This window comes from Haliotis asinina, chromosome 6, assembly GCF_037392515.1.
Source record: "Haliotis asinina isolate JCU_RB_2024 chromosome 6, JCU_Hal_asi_v2, whole genome shotgun sequence".
In the NCBI taxonomy this organism is placed as follows: domain Eukaryota; kingdom Metazoa; phylum Mollusca; class Gastropoda; order Lepetellida; family Haliotidae; genus Haliotis; species Haliotis asinina.
In genome coordinates, this window is record NC_090285.1 from 16,334,002 (window position 1) to 16,357,739 (window position 23,738).

General features: G+C 40.0%; 1 protein-coding gene across 1 annotated transcript in view; it reads right to left on the reverse strand.

Annotated features, from left to right (window-relative positions):
• Positions 1-7,134: 7,134 nt before the first annotated feature.
• The window catches only part of LOC137286500 (adenylate kinase 9-like), a 51,508-nt gene continuing 34,904 nt past the window's right edge, over positions 7,135-23,738 (reverse strand). Inside the window, exons 24-41 of the mRNA XM_067818404.1 lie at positions 23,146-23,252; positions 22,423-22,635; positions 21,732-21,925; positions 21,130-21,414; positions 20,185-20,404; positions 19,759-19,827; positions 19,412-19,522; positions 18,839-18,955; positions 18,020-18,238; positions 16,232-16,445; positions 15,259-15,460; positions 13,934-14,080; positions 12,619-12,836; positions 11,686-11,844; positions 10,476-10,677; positions 9,860-9,958; positions 8,878-9,095; positions 7,135-8,596 (exon numbers count right to left, since the gene is read on the reverse strand). Coding sequence (XP_067674505.1) covers positions 8,385-8,596; positions 8,878-9,095; positions 9,860-9,958; positions 10,476-10,677; positions 11,686-11,844; positions 12,619-12,836; positions 13,934-14,080; positions 15,259-15,460; positions 16,232-16,445; positions 18,020-18,238; positions 18,839-18,955; positions 19,412-19,522; positions 19,759-19,827; positions 20,185-20,404; positions 21,130-21,414; positions 21,732-21,925; positions 22,423-22,635; positions 23,146-23,252 — 3,206 coding nt within the window. The 3' untranslated portion in view covers positions 7,135-8,384. The remainder of the gene's footprint in view (positions 8,597-8,877; positions 9,096-9,859; positions 9,959-10,475; positions 10,678-11,685; positions 11,845-12,618; positions 12,837-13,933; positions 14,081-15,258; positions 15,461-16,231; positions 16,446-18,019; positions 18,239-18,838; positions 18,956-19,411; positions 19,523-19,758; positions 19,828-20,184; positions 20,405-21,129; positions 21,415-21,731; positions 21,926-22,422; positions 22,636-23,145; positions 23,253-23,738) is intronic.

A 23,738-nucleotide genomic window follows, 5' to 3' on the forward strand; every position in this document is an offset into this window, starting at 1 on the left:
ACAACATGCACTTCTTTTTCTCACCGACTGCAACCATGACAAGAGCCGGCAAAAGAGGATCTACTTCCTCATGGCGATACTTGTCCCGAAAGGAACGCCATTAGCCCATGGTCTATGTTATCGGCAAATCGCTTGTCTACTATAGTTTCGACGGTCCCTAAATTATTTTGGTTCTACTCTTCATGTATTTAATGTGTAATGTATTGTGTTGTTTTGGTTATTTCAGCACGGGAAGACATGATCCGGTATCATGTCTCATGTCACTCCTGCTGCTAGTCTACTGCCGTCGCTAGATGAGGATTCCGCCTGTGTGTGCATGTATTTTATCTACATCTTCCTCATCTTGGACAGAATTCCTGTTCTTTTGTCTATGCTTCCACCATGGTCTTATGCATAGTTTAGAGACATTTTATTATATTTATATTATGGTATGCTGGAAATCAATCCCTGAGAGAGAGAGAGAGAGGGAGAGAGAGAGAGAGAGAGAGAGAGGAGATGGTATATTTTTCTGGATATGTGATGTTGATGTGATTAGCTGGCCTGTTTGGTTGGCTGTGTATGGTTTCTGGTTGGATGAAATATGTTTGGGTGCTCGTATAGTACCCTGTTATCCCATTTCTCCCTCTTCGGTCTGTTTTGGCTACATTTTTGGGCTTTCTTTTGGATCAAGCATCTTTTGGCATACCCTTCGGATGACATTTCTGAGGTTTATTCTCTGCTAATGAGATGAGCCATCTTCCCTTTTGGCTGCGATTCGGATACTTTCTTTAATCTCATACCATTCTATGTCTTGACATATAATAAATATTAAAGAATACGAGTCTGTTTTTCTTCCCTCTTTTGACCTGCAAACATCTAGATGACAGTAACGTCAACATAACAGGAGAGGCAATTGGACCAAGTTTGTTTTCTTGTTTCACAACTTGAAGTTGCGGCAAGAGTAAACTAATCAAGGTATTGAATGGTCGTTTGCTCTATTCCGCTGTGTTACTGTCTTCTAGTCGAGTGTTTAGCAAGTTCTCTGTGCTGGAAATGGCGAAGTTAACAGTCGTGTTCAGCTATAGCCACAAACCGCATGCCGGAAGTCTAGATATTTTACGATAACTTCACTTTAAGTTACGAGCACAGGTGAATGATCGAGAGTGGTCTCCCTTCACTCTTCGTAGCTGTTTAAACGTCACCTCGACTTCAGTGAGTGAGTTGAAGTTTACGACAGCTGGAATAGCGGTATCACGTCGGTGACAAGGCTACCCTACCACCCCCACATTGTCTATAGGCATGTATACACATTCTAACACCGAAGGAGGGTTGTGACGCCATACAGCTGGGATATTGCTGACTGCGGCTTCGTTAAAGAACCAACCAGCCAACCCCGACAGATATAGGCTACAATATTGGATGATAATGACGTGTCTGCGAAACGTGAACCAAACCTACAAGGACAGTCAGTTTGAGTAAAGTTAGGTCAAGACTTCGAAGTTAGACTTCGAACCCCCCATTCTCTTTCCACAGAGGTTACTTGTCATATCTTCCACGAACCTTTGTTCTAATACGGCTCTTTCATGGTGCGAGCGTTCAAGATTCGTGAGTGGTTGCCATCTGATTTAGTTGTGCAATCAGCGACGTTGTTTCAAAAGTAATCATTTGTAAGGCCTCGGTAATGTCCTTATGCATCGGGAAACCTTTCCCCCAACACGAGGCGCAAATGATTCTTCCAGACAGGGCAGATCTATAAAATGGCGATTCAATGGCGTCTCCATAGCCCTCGTTTACAATGGACATGCTAGCTATTCAACTTGTGCCACATCAACACAAGTCGCCAACACGCATTCTGATTGGATAGAAAGAAGGGAGATACTTCGAGATGCGATTATTTGCCAAAGTGAGTGAGGGAGTGTAGTTGGCTCTTAGCAACAGAATGGGTTTCACACGTTTTATGTGAACACGTATCATCTGGTACATAAAGTGGGCACCGAAGGAGCACGTAACTTGCATGTCACGGATGGAAATGAACATTGTGTCTAATTGTATACCGGACGGAACATAAACATAATTCATACATGCAACATTTATTGTGATGATGATGGCAATGATTGTCACTGCTATTACTTTCACTACTACTACTGCTGCTGCTGCTGCTGCTGCTACTGCTACTACTACTACCATAGGGGCGGATACCGCTTTTTTTAGAAAGGACGGGTGCACACTACTGAGAAGCAGGTGGGGTGGGCACACGTCATTTTCACTGAGTTTCAATGATCATTTAACAGAATTTCAGGACGAAAATATTTGTCACTCAGGAAATCCACGTCAAGAAACCTTTTCGAGGAGTGACCCAAGACTTTCATCTTGATCATCTAAAGGAAAACAAGGTTTTATCAAATTTTAATTACTGTTAATCTTAGTAGAAACCTGATTATTATGAAGTTACAGATTCAAGCTGCAAAGATACTGGCTCCTGGGGTGACTAAGGGAAAGGACTCAAACTGAATTCCTGCTCAAAGACGGAAACGGCACGCCGATGAACCGCGGGGATTCCCCACATGCGCACAATGTGTGAAGCCCATTTCTGGTGTCCCCTGCCGTGTAATTGCTGCAATATTACAAAAATACGTTGCCAAATCATACTCACTGAAAATGTCTACTCCCAAACAGGCCTCTATTTTTTTACACACTTCACACGTAATACATGTCACTGCCAGGCCTGGCGACTTACCATCTAGTATTTTGGAGACGAACGACTGGATGAGAACTTGAGGATCCGTACACACGAAGATCCGCACTCATAATCTTGTAGAGCGCAGACTCCTGGCCTACTGCTTGACAAGTATTAGATGAGCCCAGTGAACGCGTTTGTGACAAGCAGGCGGGGCAAGTAATCTGGACGAATACACTTGGTTGCTGCAGGTAGACTGGCAATTAAGCACGTGCAATACATGCTGACCGTGGCGATTTAGTTCAGCAAGACACCATCACGACATGAGTCGCACGAGGAAACTGAACTTTTCATTATTTAGACGACTACCTAAACCTGTTTCCCTCTTGTTTCAAATGGAAGGATCTGGAGGGCGTACCCATATATGCAAATTGGGCTCATTTGCAGGTCATGGTTCATCTAATACTTGTCAAGCAGTTCTCAAACGTTGGATCGCCACTATATATTGAATATTGCTTAGTGCGGGGTTAAACAAGAAAACCTACCAAAAAACCAACCTGTACCACATCACATTGTTTTGTCTCCTCGGACAACTGTTCCAGCATCACATGTCATTGAATAATGCTGACGCAAGGCTTCTTTTAGAGAGATATACAGTAGGGTTCAAAATTATTGAGAATAGCTAAAGCATTTCATATTATTAAACGAGAACAAATCAGATAAAATTGAATGTATTGTGAAAGTGAACTGACCTTTTCATGTTGTGTAGGTAACAATGTAATATTTTATCAAGTCTCCTTGAGCTTCACGGCACAGTCTAAGACGGGTAGGCATACTTCCTATCAGAGAGGTTAGTGTCTCGTGAGTTATGCTGTCCCAGTATCGGACCACTTCTCTCTTCATGTCTTCAATTTTTGTCAACCCCTTTTGATTCACACATTCCTTCATCATCCCCCAAATGTTCTCAATGGGATTTAAGTCAGCACTATATGCAGGAAATGGTAATGCAGTCACATTTTTCTCATGAAACCACTGCTTGGCATGTTTTGCGGTGTGTTTAGGATCATTATCTTGCTGCAAAATCCAGTCATTTCCATAAAACACATGTGCACTTGGAAGGAGAAAATTATCTAATATGTTAGTGTAGCGTTGACTTGTCAGATTTCCCTCAAACACACACAGCGGGGTCGTTCCTAATAAGGATATCCCTCCCCATACATGAAACTTTGGGCTGTATTTAGGTCGTCGATACAACGGTGCTGACGCAGACTTTGTCCATATTTTCACATTATTGGGATATACCCATATTGAGCTTTCATCACATTTTCCCAGTCAAAGTTTTCATGTGCCAAACACCACTCAACACGCCTGTCTTTATGTTCTTGTTTCATGAGAGGAGAAGGAATTCCAGTCTTTTTCTCCCGTCCAAGATCAATCAAATTTCTTCTAACTGTAGATTTTGATACAACTGTTGATCCCCTTTCTATCATTTCATACCTGATGTTGGAGATGCTTCACCTTTGCTTTTTAGACGCTAAAATTCCCAGCCGGACGCAATCTGAGAAGTCCAGTTTTCTGGGTCTCCCTGCTCCTTTCTGGTGCCCAAAATCCTTTCCCTCTTTAAAATTCTTCCTAATCCTATACACAGTAGAAAGAGGAGTTCCTGTTCTCTCTGCCAATGTATTTACATCATCAATTCCTTGATTACACAACTCCAAAATCAACCTTCTTTTATCTTCAGCAGACATTGTTCACAGTGCTGAGGAAAATGATGTCTGCTACAAATTCAGGGGAGGTAACTCTAATTGTACTATACTCAGTAGGCCAGGATGAGTTACCTCCCTTATACCATTACTTAGTTTTAAGTATCCATGAATCAGTTGAGGTGTTAGGATAGCTCAAAGTAAGAAGAAAAATTCTCAATAATTATGAACCAGACTATATAAGTTATAGTACAGTGCGGCTTCTCCGCTCCATTGTACAAACACTACTTTACATGTGTATATAAGCCCGTCCACTCTACTTTCAATCCCTCACAGTCTCTGAACTGCATTATTTTCCCTTTCGTCTATCCCTGTCTGCAGCGCTACAGCCGAAGATCAAGCAAATCAGGATTTCCTCAGGTGCAGGATCTGAATCTTCCAAATCATTGGAACTCCTTTTCAGTTTCAAAGGGGTTACTTGTTCCTATCAAACTTTTCATATTCGGAGGCCAAGCGTTATTCTACACTGTCCTGTACATCACTTACTTGATAACAGTGTTAAAAACTCCACAACGAAATGGCGCTCCTCATAGTAAATATAGAAGTTGTTCATCCGTAAATCTCATCCTCTTTTAAAACGAGGCTACAGTTATCCTCTGTTAACACACTTTAGCGATTTTACACCTGACATATCTTTTTGTGGTTTAACTGGTAATTTAGTGACAAATTAATTGAATGTATCGTAACAGAATGAAGACAAAACACCATGGGTCATCGAGGACGAAGACAAGTTCCCTTGCACTTACTTTATATGTGAAGATCTATGTTAGAATTGCAGCCCATGCTTGTCGTCTTTAGCAACCCATGACTGTCGTAAGAAGTGACTAACTGGATGGGGTGGTTAGGCACGCTGACCTGGTTGACATTGTATTGAATATTTGTTAGTGCACACTAACTAATATGAGTTGTTAACCCCAAGGCTTAATGGTATGGCGCCCAACACAGATGTAGTGACCAGAACTGGGACAACTACACCACATCCAATGAAATACCTGACTGTGCTTTGGACTCTGTGGAATCATAATGGTCCCTAGTGGAATTGTCGTTTCTGTTCCTTTTACCCTTATGTTCATATAGTTTAAATTAGCCACACTCAATGTTCATCTGAACGTAACATTGGTCCAACTGAAACGTCTGTGCCGAAAACGCTGGCTCAAGTTTAACCAAAACCATAAAAAAAACAATGTGATAACAGAGTGTACAAACGCAACTTTGGAGTGGTTGTTTGAATACCAGGTGAAATTCATTTTGCACGTGCAGTGTCGATGAAAAACGAATGTGTGGGTATTTAAACACGATTTGCGGACAGACCTTTTCATTGTGGGTAAAAAAGGTGTTCAATGAGAAAAAAAACCCCATTGAATTTCGAACCACAAGTAAACTCTTTTGACGCCAAGACTTCCTAAAAGTGAGCGGTGGCGAGCACTTGGAATGTTTCAAGCCGGAACCGTGCAGCGAGAAGCTCATCGCTGATTTAAATGTCCACTGTTTGGAACTTGTGACATCGACATCAGTGAACTGTGACTTTTGTCGCTAAACATTGACATGGCAACCTTACAATTTACAAACGTCTCTAATCGAATATTATGATTAATATTTTCAAGCCAGATGTCTGTTCTGTACTTTAAGTGTATTTTTCTTGCATTTGGTTTCATATTTTTTCTTCTATGTACATCGCTTTGAATGGCGTCACAAGAACGATTGTGTTGTTGAGTTTATAAAACACAGTTTACATTTGATATTGGGACGATTGTTCTCTTTGAATGATCTGTGTTGATCTGCTTCATTGAAATATGAGCGCTTTTGTCTCAAAGTTGTCATTTCCACAGCGGTTGTATCCACTCCCCGTTCGCGGGCTTCTTTACGAAGGGAGACAACTCAGGTCACATCTCTAAATATGTCAGGCGGAGTTGCCTACCTTCAGCTGACGTTGTACATTTGCCAGAGCTATTACACATTTCATGAATCCAAAGAACACAGAAGCGCCTGTAAAATATCTTCTTCACCCGAAACTTATTTTGGTTTTATAATGTGCGTGTTTCCAAAAGTATATCTTTGTTGCTCCATGGCGCAGAATCTCAGCAGACTAACACTTTGTCTGGACTGGTACATACATACATGTCACTGTACAAGTGCTAACTGCATGTTGCTTTGCTAGACTTTTTATCATGACTCTATAGGATGTCTGGACCACTTCTTTGTACAATCACACAGACAATAATATACACTTACTATCATATAATGAACTTTTTGCATGTTCACGTTTCTGTTACCCTCATAGCAAGCCTCTTGTAAACAAAAGTGATGTACCCAGCCTAATTACCTGCTGAAGTAAGAATCAGTTCTCTTGACACAAGAAAGAGATCACTACTCAAGAAAGATTCTTAGAAGATAGTGTCAGCGTTTAATGGAAATGGCTTCACACATTGTAACCATATGGGGAATCAAACATGGTTCTTTGGCTGGATGATAAATGCTTTAACCACGAGGCTACGTCACTGCCCCTTTCATACATGTAAGTAATGAAGGTAATGGACTTTTCTGTGTAACAAGGGGCCAGATTCCACTGATTGTGGATTTCATTCCTGAAACTTGTCCCTATAATGATTACTGGTTCATATGCACAATACTCTTGCTTGAAATGATGTCTTTGACTTGCATCCATTTAACTGCTGTTCAAAACATCAGTCAAGGCTCAAAACAAACCAACACATATAAAATCTATAAATATAATTTAATACAATTCTTAATACATGTATTCTGAGACCACAATATATTACACCAAAAATATGTACATGTAGTTCGATGGCAATAACATGTCCCATAAACAATATTCATCACAGCACAGTTAATGAGATGCAGAATGGCACCCTATCATATCACAGATAAACTCTGGGTGGACGCATGTCACAGTGACAAGTGTCTGTTGAAACATCTTTGAATTTGATAATGCAAAAACAGATATTTAAAGCTATCTTCAGTTAGAGTGACAAGTATCTGTTAAAACGTCTTTGAATTTAACAGAATGACAAGTGTCTGCTGAAACATCTTTGAATTTGATAAGGCATATAACAGATATTCAAAGCTATCTTCAGAAAGAGTGACAAGTGTCTGTAGAAATATCTTTGAATCTGATAAAGCAAAAACAGATATTTAAAGCTATCTTCATTTAGAGTGACAAGTGTCTGTTGAAATGTCTTTGAATTTACCAGAGTGACAAGTATATGTTAAAACATCTTTGAATGACAGAGTGACAAGTGTGCGTGGAAACATCTTTGAATTTAACTAGGTGTTTGACTGATAGTTAAAGCTACCTTCATTAGGTCTGATAAGAACTCAAAACCTAACAATCTTAAACTTGAAGCATTTTCTTACATCCTTGACAGCTACTTGCTTTACCATAGTTTAGCTGAATATGCATCAACATTACTGAAACCATGTTCTTTGAAAACAAATATTTACACATTGAAGAAAATCAGGGGAAAATAGAGTAAAGTTATATCTACAAATACTGCAACATTTCTGAGACAAAAATATATCTGGAAACGTAATAATACTCAAGGCAACTTGGACGGAAGTACAAAAACTTGCAAGAATATTCTTGTAATACTATAACTTGGTAAGAAAATCTTTGGACATGATTGAAAAGAAAAATTGGACAGTTTATCAAATAAAGGCATTGGGATGTCATGAATGAATATATATCTATCTACATTTATTCTAAAATATATTTACAAATATACAAAATATTTCCCAAATATTGATAATATCAGTATTAAATTATCAATCAAGTTGAAATACTATATCTGACAATTAATTGTATATTCTAATTTGAAGAAATGAATTACACCAAATAATGCTACACTCCCTTGCACTTTCATTATATTTGACTTCAAAAATTTGCTGATTTTAAACAAACAGCCCTCCCAGGCACTTGATGAAAACTGATGACTTGGCAGGATTAGCTATGCAATCCAGGTGGGCGTTGGCTCGATGCCACGGAGAGAGAAGAATGTCTCAAGTTTCACATCAAAGTCTTTTGGTCTCTCTGTTGGATTGCGGTAACGGACAGTCATGTTGTCCCCTAGGTACTGGATCAGGTGACATGTCTCTTCAAACTGTTGCAGTTTCTTCTTGTACTTCTTTCGGACATACTCGGAACTCTTAGGGTTGTAAGCTGGAAGGTGAAAAATATCTCAAGCTCAACTGTAAGAAGTTGCTAGAAGTATTGCCTACTGGCTCAGCATGCCATTCTGAGGGCCTCCTTCTACAAAGCACTAAGGTAACTGAAAGACACTAAGGTAACCTTAGTGCAATGTTAAAAAATGGGAGTTAAAGTTAACCTTAGTTAAGGTTGTTTAGTGAAACATGCCCTAGCCTAATCATTAGTACACTCCCATTTGAATGGGCTGAAATTTTTCTCAAAACAGTATAAAAATATTCAGATGCCATTCCCACCTTTCAGATGATACGCCACATACAACAAGGAGGAACGGGATGTGCTGATGAAGGGGTACTTTGGCTTGAAGTTGCCGGCTGCAGTGAGAGCTTTGATGACAGCAGTGGACACGGTCTGCTCCATGAACCCCAGCATGGGGAGCCCTGTCACAGGGAGGGGCTCTTTCTTGGGGGGTAGCTTGTGGGGGAGCTTCAGGTTCCAGTACACCTCAGGCAGTCTTTTGGGAGAAAATGAAGGAGAGAGTAACTAAATGAAATAAACTGAATTTCCTGTTGATTTTCGTAAATTGCAAATCTTGAACTTTGAATACTGAAAAAATAACATAAAGTGCCTTTACAGTTTTTACAATACATCAATCTGAATCAATTAACATGATAACAGAAATATGCTTGAGAACTATTTTAACTGTTTCTTCTCTTTATTAGTTTAATTTTTAGTAATTCACTAACCTTTACATTATTATTTGAAACCCCACAAGAAATGAAAAAGTGCTACTGCACTTTTTAAAATTTATCAAATTTAGAAAATGACTTAAAATCGGACTTTCATATTGAAGAAAGATGACAAGATAAAGATAACAAATATAACTCACAACTAATTTAACTGTCTCTTCTCTTTATTAATTTAATTTTTAGTAATTCACTAACCTTTACACTATTATTTGAAACCCCACAAAAAATGAAAAAGTGCTACCTTCACTTTTTAAAATTTATCAAATTTAGAAAATGACTTAAAATCAGACTTTCATATTGAAGAAAGATAACAAGATAAAGATAACAAATATAACTCACAACTAATTTAACTGTCTCTTCTCTTTATTAACTTAATTTTCATGGTATTTGAAAAAAACACAAAAAGTGAAAAAGCCCTATTTTACTTTTTACAGTTTAACAAATTTAAAAAATGACTTAAAATCGACTCCATATTGATGCTATACATATGCTGTGTTTACTGAAATGTTCTGCTGGCATCAGTACTTACTTCATGAACTTCAGGAGCTTCTCCTCAGACTCAAAGTAGTAATACTTCTTCCTGTATTCCACTATCAACTCAGGGTTTCCTGGCACTATGGACTCATATCTGCAGCAAACAAAACAACTCCTTAGTGTCTCAAAAAACTGTGTGACCTATACAGTTTATTGATGAAATACCACCATTTAACTGGAACACTGCTAACCAGACACCCAAAGCATTGCTATTATTAACCACCAATCAAGTCATCGAGTCTGACCACCAGATCCCTGAAAATGCCTCTTACAAATTGTCGCAATATCCAAGAAATTAATGACAACCAAATTCTGTCAATAAAACTAAAGGTAATCTGCCATGACATGATTGTAGGCCATGTTGATTCCCCACATGGGTACAATTTGTGACATCCCTCACCTTGGTGTTGCTTGCTAAAAGCAGCGTATAACTAAATTCACTCACCTATGCTACTGATATGATTGGGGATTTACTATAGCAGTATTAAAGAATGGGTGCACTCTAATTTCTTCCGGATGTAATATGATGTCTTCTGAGAAGTACATATGCTTTTCATAGGACAGGTAATGAAAACTTTAGGCACAAATTAGTCAAGGACTCCAGCACTGACCTCTTCTTGCCGTCCAGGAAGGTGACCGGGCAGTAGCCCTGCAGTTCTATCTCTTGGATGGCCTGGACTTCCTCTGCTTTCCTTCGCTTGGGCAGCATCTCTGGTGGGGGTAGCTTCCTGGGTGCCAAAGGAGGCACATAGTTCTCTGGCTGTTCCAGGAACTGGTCAAGCTCCACCTTGGATGCCATCTTGTAGTAGTGACCTGCAGTCAGAGTACTGGTCAGATCCTGCTTATTGAGAGTTTCGAACACAAATGTGTCTTTCATTACAAGGAAATTTGTCCATGGACTACATGAGAAAACTAAATATTCACCTACCTCAAATACTTTTTCTGACCTGGGTACATTTTACTCACATAACTGCCCTTAAAAAAAAACCTTGTGGCCTAGCATCGCACCAGCCAGTAGAAACATTCCTGCTTTCAACATCTATAATTTGAATTATGAATACTCAAGAAAATTTGTGAATGTTTTCCAAGAGATCTGTCTGGAAAGATTACCATGAAGCCTATTCTTGCTCTGTCCATCTCCACTGACCAAACCCACCAGTCTGTAACCTGAGTTTTGTAACAAATGTTCTAGAAAGTGTTCTCAGGTTCAAAGGAGAATATATTACAAATTCTGCTTAGACATGCCAACAGACTCAGCTGTTTTTGACACTTAAAGGAGGAAGTGAAAATTTATGGATGTAACTTTTGGAAAATGATGGGTGAGGGATGAAGGAATATGAATATACTCTGAAACATCATGTCCACCATATTACAGAAGCTGACATTCACAAATGTTCACCCTTCATGTGTGTCATTTACAAATTCCATTCAAAGACTGATGGAAATGGTTTGGGGTATGTATCATAATCCCATGGAATCATATCACCCTAGATCTCTCCCATAGTCTGTCCCATCATCCCTAAACAACATTATTTTCCCCTGTTGCTTAGCCCTCCTGCCATGCTAAAAGCTCTAAATGTCCTCAGGTTCTGAATCTCCCCCTGGCTCTTTTTCAGATTAAATGGGCCTATTTGTTTAACTAAAAATATCAAAAATATATGTATTCAGAGATGAAGCTTAAGTCTACTCATTGCCCCGTCTCTGTTTTAGGACAAACAGGCACTGATATGCCAGTATTATCAAACCAGAGATAATCCTCCTGGAGCACCAAGATCAGTAAAAGCACGACCAGTGGCCACCAGTGTAAATCAGAAAACCTACCTCTGAACTCGGCAGCATTTTTGAGAGTAGAATCAGTGGAGCAGTCAACAAGCTCCCCTCTGAGGGCCAGGCTGACCGGACAGTACTGCTCAAAGTCTCCCACTCGCTGCAGGAACTCCTTGGGTGTGATGCACATGTCTGCTATAGATGCTGCCTTACCTGGACAACAAACATCCAGTATGAGAACCTGATCATCTTGTAGAGTAAGTGAAGCACCTGACTATATTATAAAATATAGATTTTGCCCTTCTGATTGGCCAACTTGGTCACATTGTAGCTTTGACACTAAGAGATGTCAACCTCGCCACGTTGTGAGAGGTTTGTTGGAGATGTTGATGTACAACCTCGCCACGTCGCAAGAGGTTGATATAACAATCCAAGCACCTCCCATGGCTATAAACAGACTTAGGATATTCCAGCTGTAAACTCGTCACTGTGTGCATCACACTAGTTGGTTTAGTGGAACCTCACCTGTATCAAATTGGCAGACGACACAACACCACGAAGACCAAGTGTTCAGTATTCTTGTGATATAATATAACAATTACTGACTTCAGTTCAGTTGATCCAATGATTTATCGATGTAGGATCACAAGAAGTCAATAATTGTATAAATTTGTACAAACTTCAGACCAGAGAGGCGAAGTGGCTGTTATCACCAGTCTGTATTTACAATAAATGTTGGTGAGCAGTCTGAAAATAAGCTTCAGAAGTAGCCCCTGATTGAAAATTCACATAACCATGTATATTTCCTTGTTTTTGTTACAGGTACATGTATCTCCACAAAAATGTAGTGCAGATGAGATAAGTTTACAAAGTCTTGGTTTCACCAACTAATGGAATTGGTTTTAACATTTAAACTTGATAACAGCCATGTTAAGCAAACACATCCCTGACATTAAATTCCACAGTCAATACATCTGTATGACTTACCATCAGAGACTCTCTGTAGGTAGCTCTGAATCTGCTGAACACTCTCCTTGGCAACGTCCAGCAAGTTCTGCCACACTGCCCACTTGGAGCTGTCACCGTTCACCTCCACGTAGTTCATGTGCTCCTTGACGTACCAGTCCTTCACTTCCTGGATGGAGTCGCGGTAGCAACGTAGTCGCACTGACAGGATCTGGGAGCTGTCATGTAGGGGCAGGGTCCTGGAAGGTAGTGAGTGAGTGAGTGAAGGATGGAGGGATGAAGTAGCCTTTATCAAGCAACCATATTTGATAAGTCTTTGTTAAGGTAACCAAAAAATCAAATATAATACAATAATTATTATCACTTGTTCATGACATATAAAATGCATAGGTGATTGTGAAAAAACAAATAAACAACATTATAAGCGTATAATCGCAAATCAAAAGTGGTGGTGGATGTGCACTCTGGTGTAACAACGCCTTGTCATTGGCCACTGGTTCATTTGCCGATACGTTTAGCTGGCTCTTTGTTTACGGCTTAAAAGCCTGATAGGTGTTAATTTCAAATTACATGTGGTCAATGATTGAAGTTATGCATTACGTATTGCCATTAGCAGACAGGCAGGCAGGCAGACATATAGGTGTCAGTATACCAGAAATTGAGTTTTCTTTGTGACAGAGTCTGCTCATCATAATCAACATGTTTCTTATGTAACAAGTAGATTATTTACTTGTTTGTGTACACAACAAAGATTAGACTAATGTTCACGACCTCATACTACGGGCAGGCATACTGTTTCAAGCTCCGTGAACGAACTTACTGCACATGCGTTATGAGTGCTGGGGAAAATTTCTGAATCGTTTGAACTCCGATTTCGTGGGCTTTTTTTCATCGCATTTTTTTTTCAGCTTTATAGGTTGAATTGGCATTTTTGATGATTTGTTATGAAGTGCATACCGAAAGGTATCAGAATCTGCAAAGTTGTGTTTTACATTGCATGTGATCTTTAGGGTTTGAATAAATCCTTAGAGCTAAGATTGTTTTGTACAGCAACACCTGAGCGTTTTTTGTAAAGCAGTATCTGTGAGTAAAGAAAGAATTAAGGGCAGGAGATAGGGCTGGAGAGAATGGTAGATTTCGTGTCACACAGAAAAGGATCTGGTAGCTGCCATGTTAAGGTAGAGCACTGGAGTATGGTGTGAGCTTGAAGGAAAGAAAATAGAAGGAATGGAGGTACAAAAGAATTTGGCCTGTAACTGACATCAAGTTTTCAGATTGAAATGAAATGATTCAATGATTTTGAACAATGTTCTGAGACTGTGTGATTTAGTCCTACCGTGCAGATGAGAGTCTGTCCTTGGTTCCACGAATCATTACATCCTTGCTGTCCACCTTTAATTCAACAACCCGCACAGGGATCAGGCTCCTCTCTGTCATCAGGTCAATCTGGCGGCGGGTCACTGGGAAACCGTCAAGCACAAACCTGGAAGAATTCACCATTGTTAATGCCAGGCCAGCTGATAGATTATCAGTGTATGACCAATCATTTCATACTTCCTATGTATAAATCTGTCTTTCTGGTAACTAATCTGATAAACACAAGTGTGCAATAGTTGGAGTTAGCTCCACTGCAAAGCAAACATGGACCACATTTCTTATACACAGCCAGTCTAAGTAAACTTAGCCCCAGCGTTATCCGTTACACTCCTACACTGGTCTACCAAACATAGTAGGAGGTCACGTCAGGTAACCTTTGAGTGACCTATGACCACCCAATCAAATGTCAGATGGTTAAACGGATTTAACCAATCAGACTACAGCTACTGTTTAGGGTTTGGTGGGACTTACAAAATACGCTGGTCACTGACAATGATCTCTTAACAAACGAAAATCGACTTATAACACCCATATTTGACCTGCAGTATATATATGCTTTTTGGTTTCTGTTGACATAGTTACCATCAGCTAATATTTCTGCAAGCTGAAATCCTTGAAAACTGCCAAAAACACTATTTTCAGCGACTGTTTATTCACTGTTGTGGCATGTTCCATGTGCATCGCCCAGAAGCGATTGTAGGGAAAATAGGATTCAGAATCATTCGGGGCTAAGTTTACATAGACTGTCTATATAGCATAAATGAAATGCCAATTTCAGTTTTTCTAATGGTTTTTGTCATGATGGTACTTGTTTCACTTTTGATTGTTACAACTTGTACTCTGGTGAAATTCTATTGGTTCCATATCTGGATTGAATTTTTTTCAAATCACAGTAGTGCTGTTTTTGTGAACAAGTTTCCTTTGTCAGTAGGAACAGAATTAAAGCTGTATCAGGAATTTCAGATTGAAATGGGAGGTAAGATTGAAGTGATGCAGTTTCAAATTTAAACACTTAGGTGGAACCCTAAAGCAGGCGTGGGTAAGGGGCTGACAAAGCTAGAAACAATCTGAGTGAACTGGGATCATAGGATCCTGGCATGCCCAAGTTATGCAACTCTGTACAGAAAATTTGATGGCTTTACAAAAGTACACCACACTTGTCCCCTGGACTATCTAAAACCTCATTTTTTTCAACATTCATGTAATACTGCAATTGGTAACAGTTATTATCAATTTCACTTCTCAGTGAACAGATTAACAGATTTTCTCAAAAAGTCAACTTACCCTCTTGTCTGGCATTTCATGTCCAGCATGCAGATCTCAAGAGCTTGTATTGCCAGTTCGTCGGGGATGGTGAGGCCACGGAAGAGGTGGGAGTTCATCTCCCGGGCAAGTTCCGAGTGAGGCTGGTTCTGTAGCACCTGTCGCATGGCCTCCCCAATAGACAACCGCATCAGACCATATTCTTCTGCAAACCTTGTGGCCACTGCACACAAAACACATCATCATGGACTGGGACAAAAATGTCTGAGTGCTCAACTTCCATAAAGGTTTCAATTGATTCTTCTTGCTGGCAGCTCTGGTAGCACCTCGAAGATCGGTGTTTCAAAGTTAACATCGGTCCATAGACCCAAAGGCAACTGAAAATCACTTGAACCCACAGCTTTTGTTTTCTATTGGTCCTTCTGGCTAACAGCTTCTTCATCCCCAATAACTAAGAATACTATTTTTCAGAAAATATCATTCAGTAATTTCAAGCTTCTACCTTATACAGCAGCTGTGAGCGAAACCACTATCATTTTCGAAGAAATAATTGAGATTACTGAGACATGCTCTTTTTACCTCAAACACATTATCCAAATGTATTGCAAAGACTTTTCAGTCACTAGAGTTAAATTAAACTCTTTAACTAAGTTTGTTAGTTGTCACATATTTTGTTTGCTGGGAAGTAATCATACTGTGGCTAAAATATAACGCCTACACATTCTGATCAGGACCCACAACTGTATATGATTCTGGCCCCTTAGAGCCTGCTGCTTTTCAGGGTTAAGGACAAACACTGCTGAGACGAGGGTTAGGACCGGTTTTCAAGAGCCCATGTTTTAAAATCGATGTTTATGATGTCAATTATACACTGTCTTGTGCAGATCCAATTATTTATAAACCGACATCCTATTGACGGAAAATGCTGAATGTGGCATAAAATCAGTTTTGGTTAAACTGGAATCATAGAATGAAACATCTATATCAGACTCACAGGTCGTTTTCCCAGACTTGGGCGGTCCGATAATTGCAATTCTGACTGGCACAACTGGTTTGGGCGACTGCTGTTTGAGGAAGGTCATGGGGTCATGCATGAATTCCTCCCGAGCATGTAAGCTGGACAGGAAGTAGATATGTTGGCGGTAGATACAGGGGTATGTCTGGTAGCCAGGGCCACTCATTGCCTGGATGCACTCCCCACTGTGAAGCTGGAGGATGAATATCAGACAGTCAGTTTAGATATTCAAGATCACTTACTTGATAATGGTGTTAGTACCTACGCAAAAATGTCGCACTCAATGCAATAAAGAAGTTGACTATCCATAGAACTTGGTTTTCCTTAAAAAAAAATGTACGTATACTCTTTAAAAACAGTAGGGGATCTTCATTTTTTATTATTTCAATTAAAAATATTTAGGTGATTTAACAGAGTCAATCAATGTTGATATGATATTATTGAATGTTTTGAGAGTGCATCACCCTTTGCACTTCCTTACAACCATAGTTATTTGGAATGTAGTTGCTTTTGACAGATGTTTGGTGTATGGCATGTAATTTGCATGTGTAAGAGTTTCATTTTAAAACAAATGACTAGAAACAAACACTACCAAATGTGTGATGCAAGATGAGTGTCAAAATTAAAATTCTAAGTGATTTTTTGACCTTCTTGAAAAAACGTCAAAATCACATATATGCGGCGACTGCATTGTGCACATGCATATCATGCGTTGTGTTTAGGGGTGGTAATAGAGGGAAATGGTGTTGCGTTCATAAGATGTCTGTCCTTGAAACGTTTGCTAACGTTTACACTTCCTATCCAAACTGAAAGTTCATTATCCCCTACTTTTTTTGAAGAGTATATTACCCATGAGGTTAGACAATATTGAAACCAGTAAATTATAAGTGCACTTGCTGGTGAATATCACTTCACAAACAGCAGTGATTGTTTTATCTGCCATGACACTGTTGACCTCATTTGATACATAATGAGATACCCGTGAAGGTCCAGGTTAGAATTTATCTTCAGTAACAAGCAACTAATAAGCAACTAATGGGATCGGGTGGTCAGGTTCACTGACTTGGTTGACACATGTCATTGTGTCCAAATTGCATAGAATGATGCTCATGATGCTGATCACTGGTTTGTCTGGTCCAGACTTGAGTATTTACAAAGCGCCACCATACCAAAACACCAAACCAAACCAAACCTAAAATCATAATGTGACATTGTCGAAATAAGTGGTATATGCACGATATGTGAGTGTTGTCAGAATACATGTAGGGAAGCTGGCACTGACAATGATAATGATATTGATAATGATAATGATAATGATAATGATAATGATAATGATAATGATAAAGAATTTTTATAGCACCTGCTTCCTAATGTAGTTTCTCATCAGCACTGAAGAGGAGAGTAAGAAAAGCCAATGAGATGAATATTGTGAACAGATGGGTTTTTAGTGCTTTTTGATTCCTACAGTTTTTACACATGATAGTGAGGCTGAGAAGGCTCTGTCACCAATAGTGGTCTTGGTGGATGTCTGTCAGAGTAGAAGGGAGTTGCAGGAATGGAGACATCTGCTGGGAGAATGGAGAGTTACAAGATTCTTCAGATATCTGGGTTTGGATTATGGTTAAAGACAGAATTTTTTTTTTTGTGCTCAGCTTCAAGACTCACAATTCAGAAAGGGGTACATGGAATCTGGATACACTTAATCTTCACCCACTTGTCTACTGGTGCTACAGTGTATGCAAGAGTGTACCACACTGTGCCATGTACCTGTACTGGGCACCATCTGCCGAAGCGACTGGGCTGCTTATAGCCAATCTGTAGCATCTTCTTGGAAAGCTTTTCACCGATGGGATATATTCTCTCAAACAGACTGTGGCGGAACTCAACAAATGGCTTGATCTTCTTGTTGAGGATGTAGCGGACAATGTGGGGTTTGCGTCCGCCATCAACATCCAGACGAGGAACCAGCACCTCCTCCAGAGTGTCCTGATGGGGAGGAGGCAAGCATTAGACAGACTCAACAGTTATCTTTAACATGATGCAACTCTGACACAAACAGATTCTCAGTTCCTGAATATGCTGTGGTTATGAAGCCACTAGACTGTGTTAGAAATGTTGCTGCTTGTAAATCACTCAAAAACATTTCTAGGTAATCTTACTTGTCATGCTTCAATGTAATTCAAATTTCAAAATGTAAACATCATTAAAAAACATGTGAGTACCCGTTTCAGTTAAATCTGTATTTGTTCTCAGTGCAATGGGTTTCTACAACAATGAAACCCATAATGAAAATAGCTCACCTTCATGGGTGTTAAACCATGAACATTACTTTTATTCAAGTAGACATATTTACGATGTTTAACACTGAGTAGATGACAATTCTGAAGCAATTTGTTGCTGGAGACTGGAGAGATACAAGACTCGGTTGCTTACATAAAAAAATGGTGGCCATGGCAAAAGTCAGAGATATCACAGAGCATCATTAATAGCTCCAGCTCCTTTCTGAGATATTCAGAACTTAAAGGTGACCATGACTTTCAGGCATGTGAGCTGATAAGAACCCAGACAGAACCAGAGTTATCCTACCTGAACTTGCTCCAGCCGGTTGGTGTCATTGTCATACATCTCATTCAGGTTGTTCCTGATCCTGTCCACAGCATCCTCCTCAAGCTCTTCCTCCTCCTCTTCCTCTTCTTCTTCCTCCTGTATCAGTACAAACACAACTTCAAACATCTCACTTATGTCCGAACACTGTCATTCACGCAGTCTTCGTATTCTGCATTTACATCTGAAGACAAGAACTGTCACTCATGCTGTCATCCAAATGTTTGTCTGATCCAGACTTGATCATATACTGGTTTACTTTTGTCACTGCTTCAGTGAGGACTGGTCCAAAAAGAATTGCCACTTGCCAGACATTCATATTAACTCGAATAAAACACTCAGGGTCATAAAACTCAGGGCCGCTAGAATTGGAAAAACTGGGAATAGGTACCAGCATGCAGGGGATTATGTATTTTTATATTTCAGTGTGTTTTTAAGTAAGTGAGAACCCAAAATTTCCTTTTGGAATATTCAAATATTTTACTTCTGTGTGTCAAATTCTCATCAACTGCAAATCGGCTGTACAAAAAGTCAGTCATTTAAAAAATGTATCACCTCAAATTCCTCAGCCAGCATTGCTTCAATGTCTTCTTCTTCCTCTTCTTCCTCTTCTTCTATGTCCTCCTCCTCCTCGTCTTCCTCCTCTCTCTCAGCTGCTCTCTGAGCCTGGATCACATGTTACACAATGAATCAGCATGTTGACAGGATACATTCTTAACATTTTGAATTCAACTAATGAGTTTTCAGCAGTATGAATTCATCAGCTTAGCATCTTCCTCAAGGGTGATACAAAATTCAATAAAATTGTGATTATTATGAATCTATGAAACCTTGTTTGACAGAGATGGATTATGTAGCTACAGTATAACACAGAAAGACATTAAATTGTCTCTCATACCCACCTGTCTCTCTTCTCTCCTCTCCCTCTGATCCTTCAGGAGCTCCTCTCTTCTCTTCTGGATTGCAAGCTCCTGGAAACCACAACCATACGTTAACAAAATGGCCAAGGTTAGGGTTAGGCTGGGGTATTTTAAGACTGAGACATGAAAGGAGAACCAAGGAATTAGAGGTCCTCAGCCAGGACATTTGGAGATGTTGGGGAACATTTTTTTTGACAAAACGGAAAATAACCTGCTCAATGAAATCTTACACTGCCTCTAATCTTCTGCTCACATACTCAGTCAAACCCACTCACTCGTCCACCAATATCCATTCTTCCTCTTACCTTCACTATCATTCTCTTACCTTCACTATCTTCTTCTGCCTTCACTTATCATTCTTCCTCTTCCTCCCCCTAACCATCACCAAATTTTATTACTTCCTCTCACCTTCTTCTTCTTAGCCTTCTCCATCTTCTTCTGCTTCTTGACCAGCCTCTTGTCTCGCTTGATCCGCCACTTGTCTAGTTTGGGTGGCAGCAGGCGTCCAATGACATCACCATCCGAGACCCCGACAATGATGGCAGCGTCAGGGAACAGACCCAGCTCGGCCAGGTACTTCACCTCATCTGATGTGCGAGGGAAGCCCTCCAGAATGAACCCAGTTGACCTTATCATAAAGATGACAAAAATGAATTAATAATCATTCATATTTGATGACATTTTACCCTATAACAAGCATGGGTCTACAGTATTTGACTGATATAACGTGTCAGTTTCTTCATGAAAACTTTTTCAAAGTGGTTCTTTCAAACATGACCTGATTTGAACCGTGAGACAGGACTGAAGCGTTTACATTTGACTTGTAAGGACTGAAATTGTATAAACTGCCTTCAAATAAGCATATATGTATATTTGTGACTGGTTTATAGTCACAAGTCTATTCCCATGAAGATTTCAAAACCACAATCAACCACAAAGATTGACTTAATTTTTGACTGATATAATAGCAATGAATGTCAGCTCTTACCAGACTGACTGACTGAGGGAGTCAGTATACTCCCAGTATACTCCCAGTTTAGTATTACGACTCAATCAGCAGTATTCTAGCCATATGGCAGTCTGTAAATAATCAAGTCTGGACCAGACAATCCAGGGATCAACAGCATGGTCATCGATTTATGCAACTGGGATATTATGGCATGTGTCAACCAAGTCAGCAGCCTGACACCCAATCCAATTAGTCGCCTCTTCACAGCAAGTATGGGTTAATGAAGATCAGTTCTCACTGCAGGTCCAAGGAAATCAATCCAAACCATTGACAACCGACCATTCAGTTCAGACGCTCTGTCCACTACACCACAGAGGCAGCAAACCAAAGAGCAAGACACTCACTTGAAAGGCTCCCTCTGCCACCAGTGGGGAACAATGTTGTCCAGGACTTCTGCAGGGAGAGGCTCATCAGCCTCCAGGTTGGACTTGATGGCCTCCTCTTCCTCCGTAAGCTCAGGTTCAGGCTCCCCCTCTGCCTCCTCATCTTCCTCTCCCTGGGCAGTCTTGCTGTCCTGTCCCTCCACCTCAGTTTGCTTGGTGCCAGAGCCACTTGGCTTCTCATCCTCATCTTTCACTACAGTGCCATCAGGGGCCAGGATAGCACCATCTTCCTCTTCTTCCTCCTCTCTGTTAGCATGGAGGAATTGTCATGTTACACCATAAGCAATCAAGTTTTGATCAAGTGATAATCATGAGCATCAGCCAGTGCTACTGGGATACAGTAGCCAGTCTGACTACAAAATCCATTTTATTCATCTCTTTAGCTAAGGCATCCAGAATCCCCAGAGATTCTCTTACAAAAGCAAAACATATTATGTACACATCATGTAAAGAATTCAAACTTTGTTCTCCCCAAGACAAGCAATCCAAACAATGTCAAAAACATTTGTAAAAATTGAGTGTGGCTGTATTTTTCAAAATGTCTACAAACAGCTTCTACTCACTCTTCTTCTTCTTCCTCCTCATTGTCTTCCTCAAACTCAGGCCCGATCTTCTTCTTTGTCTTAGCAATGATAAGCTCCTGGAGCCTCTCCCTGAAGGCAATGTGGAACAGACCCAACTTCTTGGCTAGATGACGACCATGGAGGGTCTTCCCTGCCCCCCGGGGACCCAGGATCAACAGCCGGACTGGCGGGGCCTGGAACATATACATGGGAGATACAAGAATGCCAAGTTGTATGGCTGATGATGTCTTTAAACATACTTTCCAGTCAGTCTAAATTAGTATGTACACTGTATTATTGACTTTATATGTAATTTGATTTAATTTCCATGTCAAGGCCTTACAGTGTTTGAAATGAACTTGTATCGTAAAATACATAATGTTCATCTGAGACTCTACATTTCCATGTTGACAGCTGCTTTTATCACAAACCACACATTTAATTGTTCGTGTAAAAAAAAGGTAGATACCAATACAAAATTTTAGACATCATTATCCACAAAAATGCCAAACAAACATGATCCATTTTATGATCAGCCAATCAGGAAACGAAACCTCATGAGTGGGCCAATGGAAACATAAATTCAAGACAAAACTGCTTGATTACCAAATAAGGCCATAAGAATCTCTTGGTAGTTGTTTATTCAAAGATGTATCCCTGATTTGGCCATCTCAGTGAATCAGCTACTTACTTCGAGTGGTTTATTCTTGGGCAGGTACTGTTCCGGGTTGTTGAGGAAGGAGTCTCTCGCTTCATTGGTGGACAGATAGTACACTCGCTCTCTGTACTTGGCTGCTATCTCTGGGTTGCCGGGGAACAGTACCCCTGTGTCCTTGAGAGCCACTGGGCAGAAGTGGTTTGTGTCTCCCAGGGGTTTCTTCTTGTTACGATTAGGGTCTTCCTCCTAGTTATGCAATATCAGGAGTCAGGCACATAAGTTCAAATGGGGTTGGATGTGTTAAAGGCAACTGCAGTAAAGGTGAGATGAGGTGCAATGGGGCTGGATGTGTTCAAGGTAACTCCATAACATCATACTTAAGATTATTTCTCTCATATTATGGCGTGCATGCATGCTTAAGAATAGCTGACATTAAGACAGATAAAACAAACGTTCCATAAAATTATCAATAGTACTTTCTTGAGAATAAGCCTGTATTTAACTGGAAGAAAATATGAAGTTCAATACAGAAAGCAATAATAGAAATTAATATTGATACAGGATTTGTGTGTAAAAATTCTCAAGTGTCTGTCCACATCTCCTAGTCTGTCTCTTAGACTAAGAGAATCAAAACAAGACAGGAAACAAAACCAGTCCAGGACTTGGCAAATCCAGAATGTCAAACTCCAGATACATCTTTTCTGGGACTCTATGTTAGTCTACACATCTCCCTTCTTTCCAAATGTGTGCTCTCACCTCTTCCTCAGCCTCTTCTTCCTCCTCATTAGCATCTGCTTCATTGTCTTCCTCCTCTTCATCAATGTCCATCCCTGAATACTCCCAGCCACAATATGCCAGCTGCCCTGTAGGAGAGTCAGTCAAACAATTGCTGCAAAATGCTAGTTTGCTGTGTTATATAGTGTTGTAGCTGTTTGGGTAGTCAAGTCTTAGGATCAATAGCAATACTCCGTTCTGTAGAATTATATTCCCCAATCAGCTTGGAGCCATTGCTTAAAGCAATGTATGCACTACAATTAAAACAGATTTCAATGACAAAGAACAGAAACTCAGTTTGAGGAACAGGAGAACCTCTGTAATGGTTTTCTTTGATAACCTTGATTCATGGATGTAAAGAAAGTTGAGTATGAGAAGTGAGAAGGTTGGAGCTAACCGTATCTTGTTTACTTGACCTTTTGCCAAAACAAAAGTTTGGTAATGGTGGCACTCGTGATCTGAGGCTGTTATCTCAGTGATGGACAACTAGATTTAGTGTACTTATTTGTAATGCAGAGATTTGAAACATTTTCGTTAGGCATGGCATTGTATGTACATCAAAAGTGCCACTTTGT